Here is a 19,854-nt window from a genome sequence, read left to right on the forward strand (position 1 = left end):
GGCCTAGGCTACCATCGTATGAAAAATGATTGAAAATGTCACCAGTCAAAGTGTAGCAGAAACGTATCTGATATAGCCTATATACCTATACCACTACGTGCTTATTAAATAGCCTAAATTATTAATATCCAATCTACTCATAACATTAGGAATTGTAGGCTTACATTTGTCTGCAAATATACGATGACAGAGGCATGCAATCCTGTTAGAATGGTGCATTTTTATGGTGAAAAACAGCTTCCCAAAAACTTTACTCACACGACACATGTTAATTGCTAGACTACAAGCTATCTAGCTAGCTAATTTTGGCCAATTTAGAGTTGTTGTTCACACTTGGTTAGCATAACAGCCAAACTAAACTCGAAATCGATCAGACTCGACTTACCAGTGATTAAATGATTGTAGCAGACCCGTTACTGACAACTGTCTGGGTTCAGGTCTTGACAGGCAAAAAGGTTTCTTCTCTTATCTGACAGTTCTTGAGTCTTACCTTGGTGTCACCAATGGTGTTTCATGATTGCGAGATATCTGTAAACATGTTTTTTCCCTGTTGTCTTCCCTGTCTTGTTAGAGAAGCCAAGTACTCCATTTGATGTTATCATGCAGTTTGGGGTAGCCACTCAGTTATTGTTGTCTGAAGAAGTAATGCGGTGGTTTCCAACGTGGCCGCCAGGACGCTTTTTATGTTAACTGCAAGCCCTCTATAGACCAATAAGACAGAGTTCCAAACCTCTCTGCCAATAACAGCGTTTTCAGTTTCTCCTCCCCACTCAGACCACTCCAGTCCCAGCAAAATTATTGCATGAGAAATTGCTCTTTGCTAAAAAATATTTTTTCTTTTCAAACATTTTAATTGAAAACAATCACAGTAAGGTACTTCATTGTTTCCCAGAAATTATTTGATATTGAGATTTAAAAATAAACGTCTGCATTTGACCTTTAAACCATGGAGATCCTATTAAATTAATATAGCTGCAAATTAAGTGGACACTTCTGATGACGTATCATGCCGTCATCCGTCTGTCTGACGAGTTGACACTTGCAGGGCGAGGGAAGAATTAATACATTTTTAATGGACGGCTCTTGCCCGGAAATGTGTCACTCGTTCATCCCACGGTTGTGTTTTCAGTCATCATGGAACTGTTGTGTGTGCCTTACATGCGCTACAGTCAATTATGATTGCATTTCAAATCAAATTGTATTTGTCACATACACATGGTTAGCAGATGTTAATGTGAGTGTAGCGAAATGCTTGTGCTTCTAGTTCCGACCAGGCAGTAATATCTAACAAGTAATCTAACCTAACAATTTCACAACTACTACCACACACAAGTGTAAAGGAATGTATATATATGAATGAGTGATGGCCGAACGGCATAGGCAAGATGCAGTAGATGGTATAGACTACGGTATATATATATATGAGATGAGTAATGTAGGTTATGTAAACATATAAAGTGGCTAGTGATACATTTATTACATCAAGATGCAATAGATGGTATAGAGTACAGTATATACATATGAGATGAGTAATGTAGGGTATGTAAACATATAAAGTGGCATTGCTTAAAGTGACTAGTGATACATTTATTACATCAATTTTCCCATTGTTAAAGTGGCTAGAGTTGAGTCAGTATGTTGGCAGCAGCCACTCAATGTTAGTGATGGCTGTTTAACAGTCTGATGGCCTTGAGATAGAAGCTGTTTTTCAGTCTCTCGGTCCCCGCTTTGATGCCCCTGTACTGACCTCGCCTTCTGGATAAAAGCAGGGTGAACAGGCAGTGGCTTGGGTGGTTGTTGTCCTTGATTATCTTTTTGGCCTTCCTGTGACATCAGGTGGTGTAGGTGTCCTGGAGGGCAGGTAGTTTGCCCCCGGTGATGCGTTGTGCAGACCTCACTACCCTCTGGTGAGCCTTACAGTTGTGGGCGGAGTAGTTGCCATACCAGGCGGTGATACAGCCTGGCAGGATGCTCTCGATGGTGCATCTGTAAAAGTTTGAGAGTTTTTGAGGTTGAAGAGGCATTGCTGCGCCTTCTTCACCACGCTGTCTGTGTGGGTGGACCATTTCAGTTTGTCCATGATGGGTACCCCGTGGAAAATTCCACCCTCTCCCCTACTGTCCCGTCGATGTGGATATGAGGCTGCTCCCTCTGCTGTTTCCTGAAGTCCACGATCATCTCCTTTGTTTCGTTGACATTGAGTGTGAGGTTATGTTCCTAACACCACACCCCGAGGGCCCTCACCTCCTTCCTGTAGGCCATCTCGTCGGGGGGGGGGCATGAAGTCCAGGAGCCAGTTGCACAGGGTGGGGTCGAGACCTAGGGTCTCGAGCTTAATGAAGAGTTTGGAGGGTACTATGGTGTTAAATGCTGAACTGTAGTCGATGAAAAGCATTCTTACATAGGTATTCCTCTTGTCCAGATGGGTTAGGGCAGTGTGCAGTGTGATTGCGATTGCATCATCTGTGGACCTATTGGGGCGGTAAGCAAATTGGAGTGGGTCTAGGGTGTCATGTAGGGTGGAGGTGATATGGTCCTTGACTAGTCTCTCGAAGCACTTCATGATGACGGAAGTGAGTGCTACGTGGCGGTAGTCATTTAGCTCAGTTACCTTGGCTTTCTTGGGAACAGGAACAATGATTGGCCCTCTTGAAGCATGTGGGAACAGCCTACTCAGATAAGGATTCATTTAATATGTCCGTAAACACACCAGCCAGCTGGTCTGCGCATGCTTTGAGGATGCGGCTGGGAATGCCGTCTAGGCCTGCAGCCTTGCGAGGGATAACACGTTTAAATGTTTTACTCATGTTGGCTGCAGTGAAGGAGAGCCCGCAGGTTTCGGTAGCGGGCCGTGTCAGTGGCACTGTCTTGTCTTCAAAGCGAGCAAAGAAGTTGTTTAGTTTGTTTGGGAGCAAGACCTCGTGGTCCGCGATGGGGCTGGTTTTTCTTTTGTAGTCCGTGATTGACTGTAGACCCTGCTACATATCTCTCGTGTCTGAGCCGTTGAATTGCGACTACTTTGTCTCTATACTGACGCTTAGCTTGTTTGATTACCTTGCGGAGGGAAAAGCTACACTGTTTGTATTCGGTCATGTTTCCAGTCATGTTTCATATCTTGGTTAGAAGACAACGTATCCTCAGACATTGAATGTTAGCCATCCTACTATTTCAGGTAAATCGAAAATTACAATGTATAAGTGTGATGTCAGGGAAAGTGTGATGTTCGCAAGTTAACGTTTCCAAAAGCTAACCAAATAAAAACACAATTATTTTTATAATACGTGTTTGAGCTGTCATGTGCATTAGCACTGTAGCACAATTTCAAACTTATTTACATTCGTTTTTACTTACACTTGTATGTTGACTTCTCCATATTAATTTTGGCTTTACATTTTGGCTTACTTTTCTTAGCGGATGCACAATTATCGCGAATTGAATTATGGGGCATTTCAGGCCCCAAAGTGAACATAATTGTCCACTCGCAAAACCCTTAAAAACGATGTCTGAGGGGCTTCCATTGCAAACTTCCCCTGCTTGGCTAATCATTTGGACTGACGACAAATATGGCCGCAGGGATTCCCCCAAGGGCATAGGACTGAGGGTTTAGGGCCTAGGGCTGTCTACATTGAGTTTGAAATGCAGCCTATGTCATAAACCCTCAAAGTTCCAGAATGGAATAAATGGCAGCCATGTTGGACGTATTGGACAGGGATAAATCCAAACCAGTCGGATTGGAATGAATGGCAGTAGAGCCGGGGGGGAAACCAATTGGAATGAATGGCAGTAGAGCCGGGGGAAAAAGGCATGTCATATTAGAAATTGTGTAATAGAATTATTGTCAACCTAAAATATTGTAATAGAATTATAAAACAGTTTATGGTTTTTATTTTCCACCATAATTTGCAAATAAATTAATTTAAAAATCCTACAAAGTGATTTTCTTTTTCTCATTTTGTCTGTCATAGTTGAAGTTTTTTTTACCTTTATTTAACCAAGCAAGTCAGTTAAGAACACATTCTTATTTTCAATGATGGCCTGGGAACAGTGGGTTAACTGCCTGTTCAGGGGCAGAACGACAGAATTGTACCTTGTCAGCTCGGGTGTTTGAACTCAGAACCTTCCGGTTACTAGTCCAACGCTCTAACCACTAGGCTACCCTGCCGCCCCAGTGTATCTATGATGAAAATTACAGGCCTCTCTCATCTTTAAGTGGGAGAACTTGCACAATTGGTGGCTTACTAAATACTTTTTTGCCCCACTGTATTCTAATTCTACGTAATTTATTAATTTTTATGAGAACCTGTAGTCTGGGTACCTGTCTGTTTACCTAGCATTCCACTCATTGCCACTCACTCCTTGTCGTACTAAATAAACTGTCCTTTCTGCCATCTTCAAATATGAACATTCAATCACAGTTTCTAAACCATACTGTACTGTCTTTGATTCTATCATTAATGAGCTCGGGGAGAATAGAGGATTTAATCATGATTCGATAACCCTCACAGCTATCATCCAATCACAACAATTATGCAAATATTGGAACTCGATCACTTTTTTCTTCCACAGATCATGCACCTGTTTTTTGTTTGGTGATATCGGGATAGTGGACAGTCTCACAAAAGCAATGTTGTGTATAAACCCTGGATGACTGGCAGGGGGCACTGTATTGAAGCCTCCATGCAGCCACCTTGGCACTCAATTGTAAAAAATATTTTGGACTCTATAGAAATGCATTTATTAATGTTTACATTAGTTTGACACATTTATTCAATTTGTCACCTTAATGCATACTTTTAAATTACATTCAGCTAAACATTTAAAATTTAGACAGCAGTAATGTTACTGTCCCCACTACAACAAAAAAATATATACTGTCACGAACCGGCTCAAAGCCCATAACAAAAGGGAGACAACGTGGAGATAAGAAGTAACAAAATATATATTTATTAAATAAGTAACTAAGTACAATATACAATGGTGTGTGTAATCAGTAGTGTAATTGAGTGTTTTGCATGCATGAATGTGATAATGCAGGGTGTTGAAAGGTGCCAAAGCAAACAACCAAAAACCACCAAGAGACACAACAAAATCTGTAAAGGTGTCTGCATGGAGAGAGTCTCCTCCATGAATGTGGAAGAGGTCTATTTATCCTGGGACACACCGGGCCCAGGTGTTTCCCATGTAGCTGACGACCCTCCCAACTGCGCCCACCGGCATCCTAATAAGGAAACAGGAACAAAGAGAGAATACGGCAGAGTGGGAGGGTCGTCACAATACTTACTGTAAATACGTCATTTTGTCCTTAACATTCAATTGAATTACTGTTCAATTCCATTCATTCCTATGGAGGACTGCTCCTGCTAGGAAGTGCCAATATGGGTGACCGGTGGCCTCTCAACGGCCAATCATTAGTATCAGCAATCCAGGGTCGAAGCAAGTCGAAAGTTTACATACACTTAGGTTGGAGTCATTAAAACTCGTTTTTCAACCACTCCACAAATTTCTTGTTAACAAACTAAAGTTTTGGCAAGTCGGTGAGGACATCTACTTTGTGCATGACACAAGTAATTTTTACAACAATTCTTTACAGACAGATTATTTCCGTTATAATTCACTGTATCACAATTCCAGTGGGTCAGAAGTTTACATACGCTAAGTTGTGCCTTTAAACAGCTTGGAAAATTCCAGAAAATTATGTCATGGCTTTAGAAGCTTCTGATAGGCTAATTGACATCATTTGAGTCAATCGAAGGTGTACCTGTGAATGTATTTCAAGGCCTACCTTCAAACTCAGTGCCTCTTTGCTTGAAATCATGGGGAAATCAGCCAAGTTCTCAGAAAAAAATTGTAGACCTCCACAAGTCTTGTTCATCCTTGGGAGCAATTTCCAAATGCCTGAAGGTACCATGATCATCTGTACAAACAATAGTATGCAAGTATAAACACCATGGGACCACGCAGCCATCAAACCGCTCAGGAAGGAAATGCGTTCTGTCTCCAAGAGATGAACGTACTTTGGTGCGAAAAGTGCAAATCATTCCCAGAACAACACCAAAGGACCTTGTGAAGATGCTGGAGGAAACCGGTACAAAAGTATCTATATCCACAGTAAAACGATTCCTATATCGACACAACTTGAAAGGCCGCTCAGCAAGGAAGAAGCCACTGCTCCAAAACCGCCATAAAAAAGCCAGACTACGGTTTGCAACTGCACATGGGGACAAAGATCGTACTTTTTGTAGAAATGTCCTCTGGTCTGACGAAACAAAAATAGAACTGTTTGGCCATAATGACCATCGTTATGTTTGGAGGAAGAAGGGGGAGGCTTGCAAGCTGAAGAACACCATCCCAACCTTGAAGCACGGGGGTGGCAGCACCATTTAAAGGCAATGCTACCAAATACTAATTGAGTGTATGTAAACTTCTGAGCCACTGGGAATGTGATGAAAGAAATAAAATATCAAATGAATTATTCTCTCTACTATTATTCTGACATTTCACATTCTTACAATAAAGTGGTGGACATGCCTAACTGACCCAAGAGAGGGAATGTTTTACTAGGATTAAATGTCAGTAATTGTGAAACTGAGTTAATGTATTTGGCTAAGGTTTATGTAAACTTCAGACTTCAACTGCACGTCATTTGTCAAAAGTTGCTCGCACACAAAGTTCTCAAACTATACTGAACAAAAATAACGCAACATGTAAAATGTTGGTCCCATGTTTCATGAGCTGAAATAAAAAAATCCCTGAAATATTCCATATGCACAAAAAGCTTATTTCTCTCAAATGTTGTGCACAAATTTGTTTACAGCCCTAGTTGGTGAACATTTCTTCTTTGCCAAGATAATCCATCCCCCTGACAGGTGTGGCATATCAAGAAGCTGATTAAAACAGCATTGTCATTACACAGACGCACCTTGTGCTGGGGACAATAAATGGCCACCCTAAAATGTGCAGTTTTGGCACATAAAACAATGTCAAGATGTTTCTAGTTGAGGGAGTGTGCAATTGGCATGCTGACTGCAGGGATGTCCACCAGAGCTGTTACCAGAGTATTGAATCTTCATTTCTCTACCATAAGCCACATACAATGTAGTTTTAGAGAATTTGGTAGTAGGTCCAACTGGCCTCACAACCACAGACCATGTGTAACCACGCCAGCCCAGGAAGTCCACATCCGGCTCCTTCATCTGGGGGATCGTCTGAGACCAGCCAGCCGGACAGCTAATGAATCTGAGGAGTATTTCTCTGTAATAAAGCCCTTTTGTGGATAAAAACTAAGTCTGATTGGCTAGGCCTGGCTTCCCAGTGGGTGGGTGGGTGGGACTATGCCCTCCCAGGCATCGTCCCAAAATTACATTTATTTACAGTATGTATTTACAGTAACATTACCAAAAACGAAACGTCTGTTTCAGTCCCTGTGTTGACATAAAACATGATTTGGTCTGCTCAGTCAGTTAGTGCTCATGCTGGATAGCCTTAGCTAGCCTGCTAACCAGGTTGGTTTGCCAGAATGTCGACACTTAACTTTGAAGCTGAAAGTTACCTCGGCAATGCTCTTAGCAATTTGAAAATTAGCTGCCCAGTCATGTGAAACCCATCGATTAGGACCTAAATAATTTTTTTCAATTGACTGATTTCCTTATATGAACTGTAACTCAAAGACGTTAATTGTTGCATGTTGCGTTTATATGTGTTCAGTATAAATACATACTGCAATTCCAACCACAAAACGTCTTAGCTTTGATTTTGTTTTTGACGTTGTTAAAATTCTAATTCTATTTTCGAGACTCCACGTGTTGTCATGGAATTATGCTATGTTTAACAACCAATCAGCAACTCCGTCACAAGGCCAGTACAAGAAGTGAAGTGGAATGCTATGCCGCGTTAAAAACAACTGGGAAATCTCTGATATCTGACTTCAGTGCGTTCAAGACAACTGGGAACTCGGAAGAAAAAAAAGACTGGGAATAATCTTTTTGAACGGTCATCCAACTTGGAATTCCAAGTCTGAAACTCGGGCATATTTCTAAACCGCTGACTTTCCAACCTGAAGATCACAGACGTCATGATTTGACCTCGTTTTTCTCGAGATCCCAGTTGTCTGGAAAGCACCATTGGCAAAACAGACTACCAGTTACTAAACCGGTCCCCATGCTAGAGAAGATGCGGTACTGTCAACAAAATGCGACGAAAACGTCATTTTAGCTCGTGACTGCAATGTTACCATGGATACGTATTGTTTACAAACACCTCTGGGCTGTCAAATTATATTGTAGCCCAATGGAAATAGCCAATCATGACTTCTGAAGTGTACCTGGAAATCGTGGGTTTGATGAAAGAACACCATTTTCAAATTGCTAAGAGCATTGCCGAGGTAACTTTCAGCTTCAAAGTACAGTTTAAGTAGACATTCTGGCAAACCAACCTGGTTAGCTAGCTAGCTAAGGCTATCCGGCATGATCACTAACTGACTGAGCAGACCAAATCATATTTTATGTCAACACAGGGACTGAAACAGAAGTTTCCCACCTCGTTTTTGGATCCAACAATTCGTCCATTACTCGAATGTGACTGGCATGTGTATCTAACCAATAAGAAAAGAGTGGGTATACTTTGAGTATTTGAATAATAGACTCAAATGGAGAATAATGCTTAGCTAAGTCGTGTGATGTATGGCTTGAGCTGTGGGTGTGCATTAGTCAACATTTGTATTATGAGTTGTTGAGTTAAACTGCATCCTTTAACATTTTCTAAACCAAGGAGCTGAAAGGGGAGGTGTGGCAGTTCTCCAGCAACCTAATGTGTTTCGTGAATGGTTGTCTCCTTGGCAACGAGAAGGACCTGACCAGCTGGGCTGAGAAGCAGTGGGAGTTTACACTTATCCGTCCACATGCACTATACCTGGCCCTCGCTGACGACTACTACTCTAAACACCTCCACAGCACTGGGGCAAGTCTAGTCTACACACTGTACTTGCATAGGATTAGGATAGAGTGACACAATAGACCATGAAACACACAAAGACAGACAGTGCAGTTACTACAGCAAGCCCCATGGCCCTAAAGTACTTTATAACAGTGACATCATACCTACAACATGACATCCTCTCTCGCTTCCACCACAGCACATGTTTGTTTACATGGACATTTCGATCCGAGGGGACTCGGTTGGGAGATTACTGTTTGAGGTGAGGCTGTCATTTGTAACCATTGATCTGACTGGACCTGAATGGGTAAAGAAGTTGGTCCAGAGTTGTATTGACAGCGTAGGTCTTCTGTCTCCCCAGCTGTTTACAGAGCTGTGTCCGAAGACGTGTAAAAACTTCCAGGCTCTGTGTACAGGGGAGGCGGGCCTGTCACAGAGTGACTTAATCCTGTCCTACAAGGGTTCTGTGTTCCATCGTGTGGTGCCCAATGGCTGGATACAGGGGGGAGGTACGGTCTACCAGGTCCTCTGAAAGTCACCCCTATAGGCCTACATTGATAAGAAAGGGCATACAGGACTGTATTTGACTTGCCATTGATTCCATACTGTATCTGTTTGCTGTCATATTGGTACATTTTAATTGAGTCATCATACGTCAATATTAACTTTGTCAGTACACACACACACACCACTTGATGATGTCATATTTCCCTATTGCAGATATATCTGCACCAGGCAAAGGCAACGGAGGGGAGTCAATCTACGGGCCAACTTTTGAAGGTACAGACGCAGGCCTAACATCAAGTTACTACTCTACAGTGTTAATACACATGCCTAGGGAAATGTATTCGGGTAAGTAAGTATAGGGAGATGTATCAAATCAAATTTTATTTGTCACATACACATGGTTAGCAGATGTTAATGCGAGTGTAGCGAAATACTTGTGCTTCTAGTTCCGACAATGCAGTAATAACCAACAAGTAATCTAACTAACAATTCCTAAACTACTGTCTTATACACAGTGTAAGGGGATAAAGAATATGTACATAAGGATATATGAATGAGTGATGGTACAGAGCAGCATAGGCAAGATACAGTAGATGGTATCGAGTACAGTATATACATATGAGATGAGCATGTAAACAAAGTGGCATAGTTAAAGTGGCTAGTGATACATGTATTACATAAGGATTCAGTCGATGATAGAGTACAGTATATACGTATGCATATGAGATGAATAATGTAGGGTAAGTAACATTATATAAGGTAGCATTGTTTAAAGTGGCTAGTGATATATTTACATCATTTCCCATCAATTCCCATTATTAAAGTGGCTGGAGTTGAGTCAGTGTCATTGTGTTGGCAGCAGCCACTCAATGTTAGTGGTGGCTGTTTAACAGTCTGATGGCCTTGAGATAGAAGCTGTTTTTCAGTCTCTCGGTCCCAGCTTTGATGCACCTGTACTGACCTCGCCTTCTGGATGATAGCGGGGTGAACAGGCAGTGGCTCGGGTGGTTGTTGTCCTTGATGATCTTTATGGCCTTCCTGTAACATCGGGTGGTGTAGGTGTCCTGGAGGGCAGGTAGTTTGCCCCCGGTGATGCGTTGTGCAGACCTCACTACCCTCTGGAGAGCCTTACGGTTGAGGGCGGAGCAGTTGCCGTACCAGGCGGTGATACAGCCCGCCAGGATGCTCTCGATTGTGCATCTGTAGAAGTTTGTGAGTGCTTTTGGTGACAAGCCGAATTTCTTCAGCCTCCTGAGGTTGAAGAGGCGCTGCTGCGCCTTCTTCACGATGCTGTCTGTGTGAGTGGACCAATTCAGTTTGTCTGTGATGTGTATGCCGAGGAACTTAAAACTTGCTACTCTCTCCACTACTGTTCCATCGATGTGGATAGGGGGTGTTCCCTCTGCTGTTTCCTGAAGTCCACAATCATCTCCTTAGTTTTGTTGACGTTGAGTGTGAGGTTATTTTCCTGACACCACACTCCGAGGGCCCTCACCTCCTCCCTGTAGGCCGTCTCGTCGTTGTTGGTAATCAAGCCTACCACTGTTGTGTCATCCGCAAACTTGATGATTGAGTTGGAGGCGTGCGTGGCCACGCAGTCGTGGGTGAACAGGGAGTACAGGAGAGGGCTCAGAACGCACCATTGTGGGGCCCCAGTGTTGAGGATCAGCGGGGAGGAGATGTTGTTACCTACCCTCACCACCTGGGGCGGCCCGTCAGGAAGTCCAGTACCCAGTTGCACAGGGCGGGGTCGAGACCCAGGGTCTCGAGCTTGATGACGAGCTTGGAGGGTACTATGGTGTTGAATGCCGAGCTGTAGTCGATGAACAGCATTCTCACATAGGTATTCCTCTTGTCCAGATGGGTTAGGGCAGTGTGCAGTGTGGTTGAGATTGCATCGTCTGTGGACCTATTTGGGCGGTAAGCAAATTGGAGTTGGTCTAGGGTGTCAGGTAGGGTGGAGGTGAGATGGTCCTTGACTAGTCTCTCAAAGCACTTCATGATGACGGAAGTGAGTGCTACGGGGCGGTTGTCGTTTAGCTCAGTTACCTTAGCTTTCTTGGGAACAGGAACAATGGTGGCCCTCTTGAAGCATGTGGGAACAGCAGACTGGTATAGGGATTGATTGAATATGTCCGTAAACACACCAGCCAGCTGGTCTGCGCATGCTCTAAGGGCGCGGCTGGGGATGCCGTCTGGGCCTGCAGCCTTGCGAGGGTTAACACGTTTAAATGTTTTACTCACCTCGGCTGCAGTGAAGGAGAGACCGCATGTTTCCATTGCAGGCCGTGTCAGTGGCACTAAATTGTCCTCAAAGCGGGCAAAAAAGTTATTTAGTCTGCCTGGGAGCAAGACATCCTGGTCCGTGACTGGGCTGGATTTCTTCCTGTAGTCCGTGATTGACTGTAGACTGTAAATGTATTCGGGTAAGTAAGTATAGGGAGATGTATTAGGATGTATGTCTATTTACTGTCTCCACACTAACATGTGACTGGGGGATCTCTGCTAGATGAGAGCTTTGCAGTCTCCCACAGTAGGAGGGGCATCCTGGGAATGGCCAACCAGGGTCCTCATAGCAACGGCTCTCAGTTCTACATCACCCTGCAGCCCGCCCTTTGGATGGACAGACAATATGTGGCTTTCGGGTGTGTACGTCTCTAATAATGTGTGGTATAGTGCTGTTAGTTGAATGAAGTGTATGTTTGTGTACTGCTATAGTGTAGTGTTTGTGTACTGCTTGCGTCTCGGTTTTGTGTTCTAAAACCTTTAGGCTCGCACAATCTTTTGGATGTCAACGTTTAACGACCTCTGTGGCGTCAGGACTGTTCTGGGATATACTGTATGTCTGTATTTTTTACCTGGTATTCAGCTGTTTTCATATTCTCTTTGTTTTGTAGTCAAGTGGTTGAAGGCACAGAGCTTCTGAGGAGACTTGAGGAAGTCCCAACCTACAATGAAAGACCCAAACAAGACTGTAAAGTAGCAGACTGTGGAGTGTTTGAACCCTGACATAACCTTAACTGCATATTTTTATTAAAACCCAGTTTGACAACTGGTCCAGCTCTATTTTATTCTTGGTATATTCAGTTAAGCTCAGTAAATTAAAGCTTTAGTCACTGGGGAATTGGATTTGTAATAAATATATACAGTACCATTCAAAAGTTTGGACACACCTACTCATTCAAGGATTTTTCTTTATTTGTACTATTTCCTACATTGTAGAATAATAGTTTAGACAAACTATGAAATAACACATGTAATCATCTAGTAACCAAAAAAAGTGTTAAACAAATCAAAATATATTTGAGATTCTTCAAAGTAGCCACCCTTTGCCTTTGACAGCTTTGCACACTCTTGGCATTCTCTCAACCAGCTTCACCTGGAATGCTTTTCCAACAGTCTTGAAGGAGTTCCCACATATGCTGAGCACGTGTTGGCTGCTTTTCCTTCATTCTGCGGTCTGACTCATCCCAAACCATCTCAATTTGGTTGTGGTTGGGGGATTGTGGAGGCCAGGTCATCTGATGCAGCACTCCATCACTATCCTTCTTGGTTAAATAGCAATTACACAGCTTGTAGGTATGTTGGGTCATTGTCATGTTGAAAAACAACTGATAGTCCCACTAAGCCAAAACCAGATGACGTAATCGCTGCAGAATTCTGTGATAGCCATGCTGGTTAAGTGTGCCTTGAATTCTAAATCAATCACACAGTGTCACCAGAAAAGCCCCCCCCCCCCACACACACACCATCACATCACATCCTCCATGCTTCATGGTGGGAACCACACATGTGGAGATCATCCGTTCACCCACACCACGTCTCAAAAAGACAGCGGTTGGAGCCAAACATCTCAAATTTGGACTCCAGACCAAATGGACAAATTTCCACCACTCCAATGTCCATTGCTCTTGTTTCTTGGCCCAAGCAAGTCTCTTCTTATTGGTGTCCTTCAGTAGTGGTTTCTTTTCAGCAATTTGACCATGAAGGCCTGATTCACACAGTATCAAATCAAATTTGTCACATGCGCCGAATACAACAGTATTTCACCTTACAGTGAAATAATTACTTACAAGCCCTTAACCAACAATGCAGTTTAAAAAAAAAATGTGTTAAGAAATAAAAGTAACATAATTGAAGAGCTGAAGTAAAATAACTAAAGCGAGGCTATATTCAGGGGGTACCAGTACAGAGTCAATGTGTGGGGGCACTGGTTAGTCGAGGTAATAGCCAGCAGCATACCACCCTGCACACTACTGCTGGCTTGCTTCTGAAGCTGAGCAGCGTTGGTCCTGGTCAGTCCCTGGATGGGAGACCAGATGCTGCTGGAAGTGGTGTTGGAGGGCCAATAGGAGGCACTCTACTCTGGTCTAAAAAATATCCCAATGCCCCAGTGCAGTGATTGGGGACGCTTCCCTGTGTAGGGTTCCGTCTTTCAGATGGGATGTTAAACGGGTGTCCTGACTGAGGTCATTAAAGATCCCATGGCACTTATCGTAGGGGTGTTAACCCTGGTGTCCTGGCTAAATTCCCAATCCGGCCCTCAAACCATCACGGTCACCTAATAATCCCCAGTTTACAATTGGCTCATTCATCCCCCTCCTCTCCCCTGTAACTATTCCCCAGGTCGTTGCTGTAAATGAGAACGTGTTCAGTCAATTTACCTGGTAAAATAATGAATAAAAATATGTACATGTTGGTAGAGTTAAAGTGCATATATATGCATATGCATAGATAAAACAAGGGGAGGGTGGGCAATGCAAATAGTCTGGTGAGCCAATTGAGTAGCTGTTCGGGAGTCTTATGGCTTGGGGGTAAAAGCTGTTGAGAAGCCTTTTGGACCTAGACTTGGCGCTCCGGTACCGCTTGCCATGCGGTAGCAGAGAGAACAGTCTATGACTAGGGTGGCTGGAGTCTTTGACAATTTTTAGGGCCTTCCTCTGACACCGCCTGGTATAGAGGTCCTGGATGGCAGGAAGTTTGGCCTCAGTGATGTACTGGGCCGTACGCACTACCCTCTATAGTGCATTGCGGTTGGATGCTGAGCAGTTGCCATACCAGAGAGTGATGCAACCAGTCAGGATGCTCTCGATGGTTCAGCTGTAGAAACTTTTGAGGATCTGAGGACCCATGACAAATCTTTTCAGTCTCCTGAGTGGGAATAGGCTTTGTTGTGCCCTCTTAACGACTGTGTTAGTGTGTTTGGACCGTGATAGTTTGTTGGCGATGTGGACACCAAGGAACTTGAAGCTCTCAACCTGCTCCACTTCAGCCCCGTCGATGAGAATGGGGGCGTGCTCGGTCCTCCTTTTCCTGTAGTCCACAATCATCTACTTTGTCTTGATCACGTTGAGGGAGAGGTTGTTGTCCTGGCACCACACAGCCATGTGTCTCATCGTTGTTGGCCTACCACTGTTGTGTCATCGGCAAACTTGATGGTGTTGGAGTCGTGCCTGGCCATGCAGTCATGAGTGAACAGGGAGTACAGGAGGGGACTGAACACGCACCCGAGGGGCACCCATGTTGAGGATCAGCATGGCGGATATGTTGCTACCTACCCTTACACCTGGGGCTGCCCGTCAGGAAGTCCAGGATCCAGCTTAGTGATGAGCTTTGAGGGCACTATGGTGTTGAACGCTGAGCTGTAGTCAATGAACAGCATTCTCACGTAGGTGTTCCTTTTGTCCAGGTGGGAAAGGGCAGTGTTGAGTGCAATACAGATTGCATCATATGTGCATCTGTTTGGGCGGTATGCAAATGTAGGTCTAGGGTTTCTGGGATAATGGTGTTGATGTGAGCCATGACCAGCCTTTCAAAGCACTTCATGGCTACGGACGTGAGTGCTACGGGTCGGTAGTCATTTAACAGCTAATGCTCTCATGCATACTTCAGTGTTACTTGCCTCGAAGTGAGCGTAGAAGTAATTTAGCTCGTCTGGTAGGCTTGTGTCACTGGGCAGCTCGTGGCTGTGCTTCCCTTTGTAGTCTGTAATAGTTTGCAAGCCGGTGTAAGAGCGTAAGAGCCGGTGTAGTACGATTCAATCTTAGTCCTGTATTGACGCTTTGCCTGTTTGATGGTTCGTCAGAGAGCATAGCAGGATTTCTTATAGGCTTCCGGGTTAGAGTCCCGCTCCTTGAAAGGGGCAGCTCTGCCCTTTAGCTCAGTGCGGATGTTGTCTGTAATCCATGGCTTCTGGTTGGGGTATGTATGTACAGTCACTGTGGGGACGGCGTCATCGATGCACTTATTGATGAAGCCAGTGACTGATGTGATGTACTCCTCAATGCCACCGGAACATATTTCCACTGAACATATTCCAGTCTGTGCTAGCAAAATAGTCTTGTAGCTTAGCATCTGCTTCATCTAACCACTTTCTTATTGACCGAATCGCTGGTGCTTCCTGCTTTAGTTTTTGCTTGTAAGCAGCCAGGTGGGGGTCAAAATCAAAAGTATCAGTCAGTATCTGGTGTGGCGACCAGCTTCATTAAGTACTGCAGTGCATCTCCTCCTCATGGACTGCACCAGATTTGCCAGGTCTTGCTGTGAGATGTTACCCCACTCTTCCACCAAGGCACCTGCAAGTTCCCTGACATTTCTGAGGGGAATGGCCCTAGCCCTCACCCTCCGATCCAACAGGTCCCAGACGTACTCAATGGGATTGAGATCCGGGCTCTTTGCTGGCCATGGCAGAACACTGACATTCCTGTCTTGCAGGAAATTACGCACAGAACGTGCAGTATGGCTGGTGGCATTGTTATGCTGGAGGGTCATGTCAGGATGAGCCTGCAGGAAGGGTACCACATGAGGGAGGAGAATGTCTTCCCTGTAACGCAAAGCGTTGAAATTGCCTGCAATGACAACAAGCTCAGTCCGATGATGCTGTGACACACCGCCCCAGACCATGACGGACCCTCCACATCGATCCCCACACAAACATATTTTGCAATATACTTAAATCTAATATACATGGTGTACAGTACTTATTCGTTTGCTTAACTAGTTTTTTTTACTGATGTCCTAAAACCCTTTTGTTTATCAGTTTTAATTACACCACACAAATCTGGGTGAGGGGTTGTTGAAAGACCTACCCTGTTTTTCTCTGGTTTATGCCAACCAAACAACTGGCAGCCTTGCCTGGGAACTCTGTTGTTTTCTTTATGTTTCTGTAATTCCATATTTGTAAATACTCTACATAACCAAAAGTATGTGGACACCTGCTCATCGAACATCTCATTCCAAAATCATGGGCATTGATATGGAGTTGTTCCCCCCTTTGCCGCTATAACAGCCTCCACTCTTCTGGGAAGGCTTTCCACTAGATGTTGGAACATTGCTGCGGGGACTTGCTTCCACTCAGCCAAAAGAGCATTAGTGAGGTCGGCACTGATGTTGGGTGATTAGGCCTAGCTTGCAGTCAGTGTTCCAATTCATCACGAAGGTGTTTGATTGGGTTGAGGTCAGGGCAGGCCAGTCAAGTTCTTCCACACCGATCTTGACTAACCATTTCTGTATGGACCTCACTTTGTGCACGGGGCCAGTGTCAAGCTGAAACTGGAAAGGGCCTTCCCCACACTGTTGCCACAAAGTTAAGATTAAGATTTCCCTTCACTGAAACTAAGTGGCCTAGCCCGAACCATGAAAAACAGACCCAGACCATTATTCCTCTTCCACCAAAATTTGCAGTTGGTACTATGCATTGGGGCAGGTAGCGTTCTCCTGGCGTGATTCATCACTCCAGAGAATGCGTTTCCACTGCTCTAGAGTCCAATAGCAGCGAGCTTTACTCCCAACGAACAGTTATTGTGTTGACGTTGCTTCCAGAGGCAGTTAGTAGCGAGGACATATTTTTTCCCGCTTCAACACTCGGCAGTCACATTCTGTGAACTTGTGTGGCCTACCATTTTGCAGCTGAGCCGCTGTTTCTCCTAGACGTTGCCACTTCACAATAACAGCACTTACAGTTGAGTTGGGCAGCTCTAGCAGGGCAGAAATTGGACAAACGGACTTGTTGGAAAGATTGAATCCTATGACGGTGCCACGTTAAAAGTCACTGAGCTCTTCAGTAATGCCATTCCACTACAAATGTTTTTCTATGGAGATTGCTTGGCTGTGCGCTCAATTTATACACCAGTCAGCAACGGATGTGGCTGAAATAGCCGAATCCACTCATTTGAAGGGGCGTCCACATACACTATATATACAAAAGTATGTATGTATGTATAAATGTATATATATATATACATACACTATATATACAAAAGTATGTATGTATGTATATATATGTATGTATGTATGTATGTATGTATGTATGTATGTATGTATGTATATATATATATATATTTGAAGTTGGACGTTTACATACACCTTAACCAAATACATTTAAACTCAGTTTCACAATTCCTGACATTTAATTCCTATAAAAAAAATCCCTGTCTTAGGTCAGTTAAGATCACCACTTTATTGTAAGAATGCGAAATGTCAGAATAATAGTAGAGAGAATGATCTATTTCAGCTTTTATTTATTTCATCACATTCCCAGTGGGTCAGAAGTTTACATACACTCAATGAGTATTTGGTAGCATTGCCTTTAAATTGTTGAACTTGGGTCAAATGTGTCGGGTGGCCCTCCACAAGCTTCCCACAATAAATTGGGTGAATTTTGGCCCATTCCTCCTGACAGAGCTGGTGTAACTGAGTCAGGTTTGTAGGCCTCCTTGCTCGCACACGCCTTTTCAGGTCTGCCCACAAATTTTCTATAGGATTTAGGTCAGGGCTTTGAGATGGCCTCTCCAATACCTTGACTTTGTTGTCCTTAAGCCATTTTGCCATAACTTTGGAAGTATGCTTGGGGTCATTGTCCATTTGGAAGACCCATTTGCGACCAAGCTTTAACTTCCTGACTGATATCTTGAGATTTTCTTCAATATATCCACATAATTTTCCTACCTCATGATGCCATCTATTTTGTGAAGTGCACCAGTCCCTCCTGCAGCAAAGCACACGGACAACATGATGCTGCCACCCCCGTGCTTCACGGTTGGGATGGTGTTCTTCGGCTTGCAAGCCTCCCCCTTTTTCTTCCAAACATAACGATGGTCATTATGACCAAACAGTTCTATTTTTGTTTCATTAGACCAGAGGACATTTCTCCAAAAAGTAGGATCTTTGTCCCCATGTGCGGTTGCAAACCGTAGTCTGGCTTTTTTATGGCGGTTTTGGAGCAGTGGCTTCTTCCTTGCTGAGTGGCCTTTCAGGTTATGTCGATATAGGACTTGTTTTACTGTGGATAGATACTTTTGTACCTGTTTCCTCCAGCAACTTCACATGGTCCTTTGCTGTTGTTCTGCGATTGATTTGCACTTTTCGCACCAAAGTACGTTCATCTCTAGGAGACGGAACGCGTCTCCTTCCTGAGCGGTATGACGGCTACGTGGTCCCATGGTGTTTATAATTCTATTGTTTGTACAGATGAACGTGGTACCTTCAGGCGTTTAGAAATTGCTAGCAAGGATGAACCAGAATTGTGGAGTTCTACAAATTTAGTTTTTTTGATTTTCACATGATGTCAAGCAAAGAGGCACTGAGTTTGAAGGTAGGCCTTGAAATACAGCCTCAGGTACACCTCCAATTGACTCACATGATGTCAATTAGCCTATCAGAAGCTTCTAAAGCCATGACATAATTTTCCGGAATTTTCCAAGCTGTTTAAAGGCACAGTCAACTTAGTATATGTAAACTTTTGACCCACTGGAATTGTGATACAGTGAGTTATAAGTGAAATCATCTGTCTGTAAACAATTGTTAGTTGTGACATGCAGAAAGTAGATATCCTAACCGACTTACCAAAACTATAGTTTGTTAACAAGAAATTTGTGGAGTGGTTGAAAAACTACTTTTAATGACTCCAACCTAAGTGTATGTAAACTTAAGACTTCAACTGTAGCTTTTTTCACACCAGAAATGAAAGCTAGATAGAGATGTAGTGTACCCTGTATATGTGAAACAATCATTCCCACCTAAAAATGACTTTTTGTTGATTCAATCTCTCCTCTTTTGAGTAAATCAAAGCAGACTCGTCAAAACAAAAGACTTGTGGCATTTCTAGTCCTCTCGATATGTGATTTTGTGGTGGTGGACTATACAGGAAATGGTATCTTGACCTAAGAGGCCACAAAAACAGTAGGCCTGCTGTCCAAATTCCTGCACTGTAGTGTACAGTCAGAACCGAATTCAATAAATAAAAATAGTTATAACAAGGGGCTGTGAGTTGGTTGGAATGTATTATCTGTTTGTTTCATCAACAATTTGCAAGTGATTCTATATCAGCAGATGATACGCAATAATTAAATCATTGGTTATTTCAATTGTGATTCATGACAGGTGTGAGTTTCTTTCAGAAGAAAACATGTTGCCACT

General features: G+C 43.5%; 1 protein-coding gene across 5 annotated transcripts; it reads left to right on the forward strand.

The window, feature by feature from the left end:
* The first annotated feature begins 7,782 nt into the window (after positions 1-7,782).
* ppil6 (peptidylprolyl isomerase (cyclophilin)-like 6) lies at positions 7,783-12,593 on the forward strand. Of its 5 annotated transcripts, none has more exons than XM_064991350.1 (8): positions 7,787-8,380; positions 8,513-8,608; positions 8,767-8,955; positions 9,131-9,193; positions 9,293-9,440; positions 9,652-9,783; positions 11,948-12,083; positions 12,336-12,593. In XM_064991350.1, the coding sequence occupies exons 1-8, from the start codon at positions 8,303-8,305 to the stop codon at positions 12,445-12,447; spliced, it is 954 nt and encodes a 317-aa protein (XP_064847422.1). In that variant the 5' UTR covers positions 7,787-8,302; the 3' UTR covers positions 12,448-12,593. The 5 variants fall into 5 exon arrangements, with proteins under 5 accessions (XP_064847427.1, XP_064847424.1, XP_064847422.1 ...); XM_064991351.1 differs by having other exon boundaries at positions 7,792-8,380; positions 9,652-9,711; XM_064991355.1 differs by lacking the exon at positions 11,948-12,083 and having other exon boundaries at positions 7,783-8,380; positions 9,652-9,711; positions 12,336-12,455.
* Positions 12,594-19,854: the final 7,261 nt, after the last annotated feature.

The sequence above is a fragment of the Oncorhynchus masou genome, chromosome 16 (genome assembly GCF_036934945.1).
Source record: "Oncorhynchus masou masou isolate Uvic2021 chromosome 16, UVic_Omas_1.1, whole genome shotgun sequence".
NCBI lineage: Eukaryota > Metazoa > Chordata > Actinopteri > Salmoniformes > Salmonidae > Oncorhynchus > Oncorhynchus masou.

Bases quoted from the DNA above. Each gene is read 5' to 3' on its own strand.
- ppil6 (XM_064991350.1), top strand. From the start codon at position 8,303: ATGACTTCTGAAGTGTACCTGGAAATCGTGGGTTTGATGAAAGAACAC. The intron at 8,609-8,766 runs GTGGGTATACTT...TTCTAAACCAAG, and splicing joins ATCTAACCAATAAGAAAAGA to GAGCTGAAAGGGGAGGTGTG. The intron at 9,441-9,651 runs GTACGGTCTACC...TCCCTATTGCAG, and splicing joins TGGCTGGATACAGGGGGGAG to ATATATCTGCACCAGGCAAA.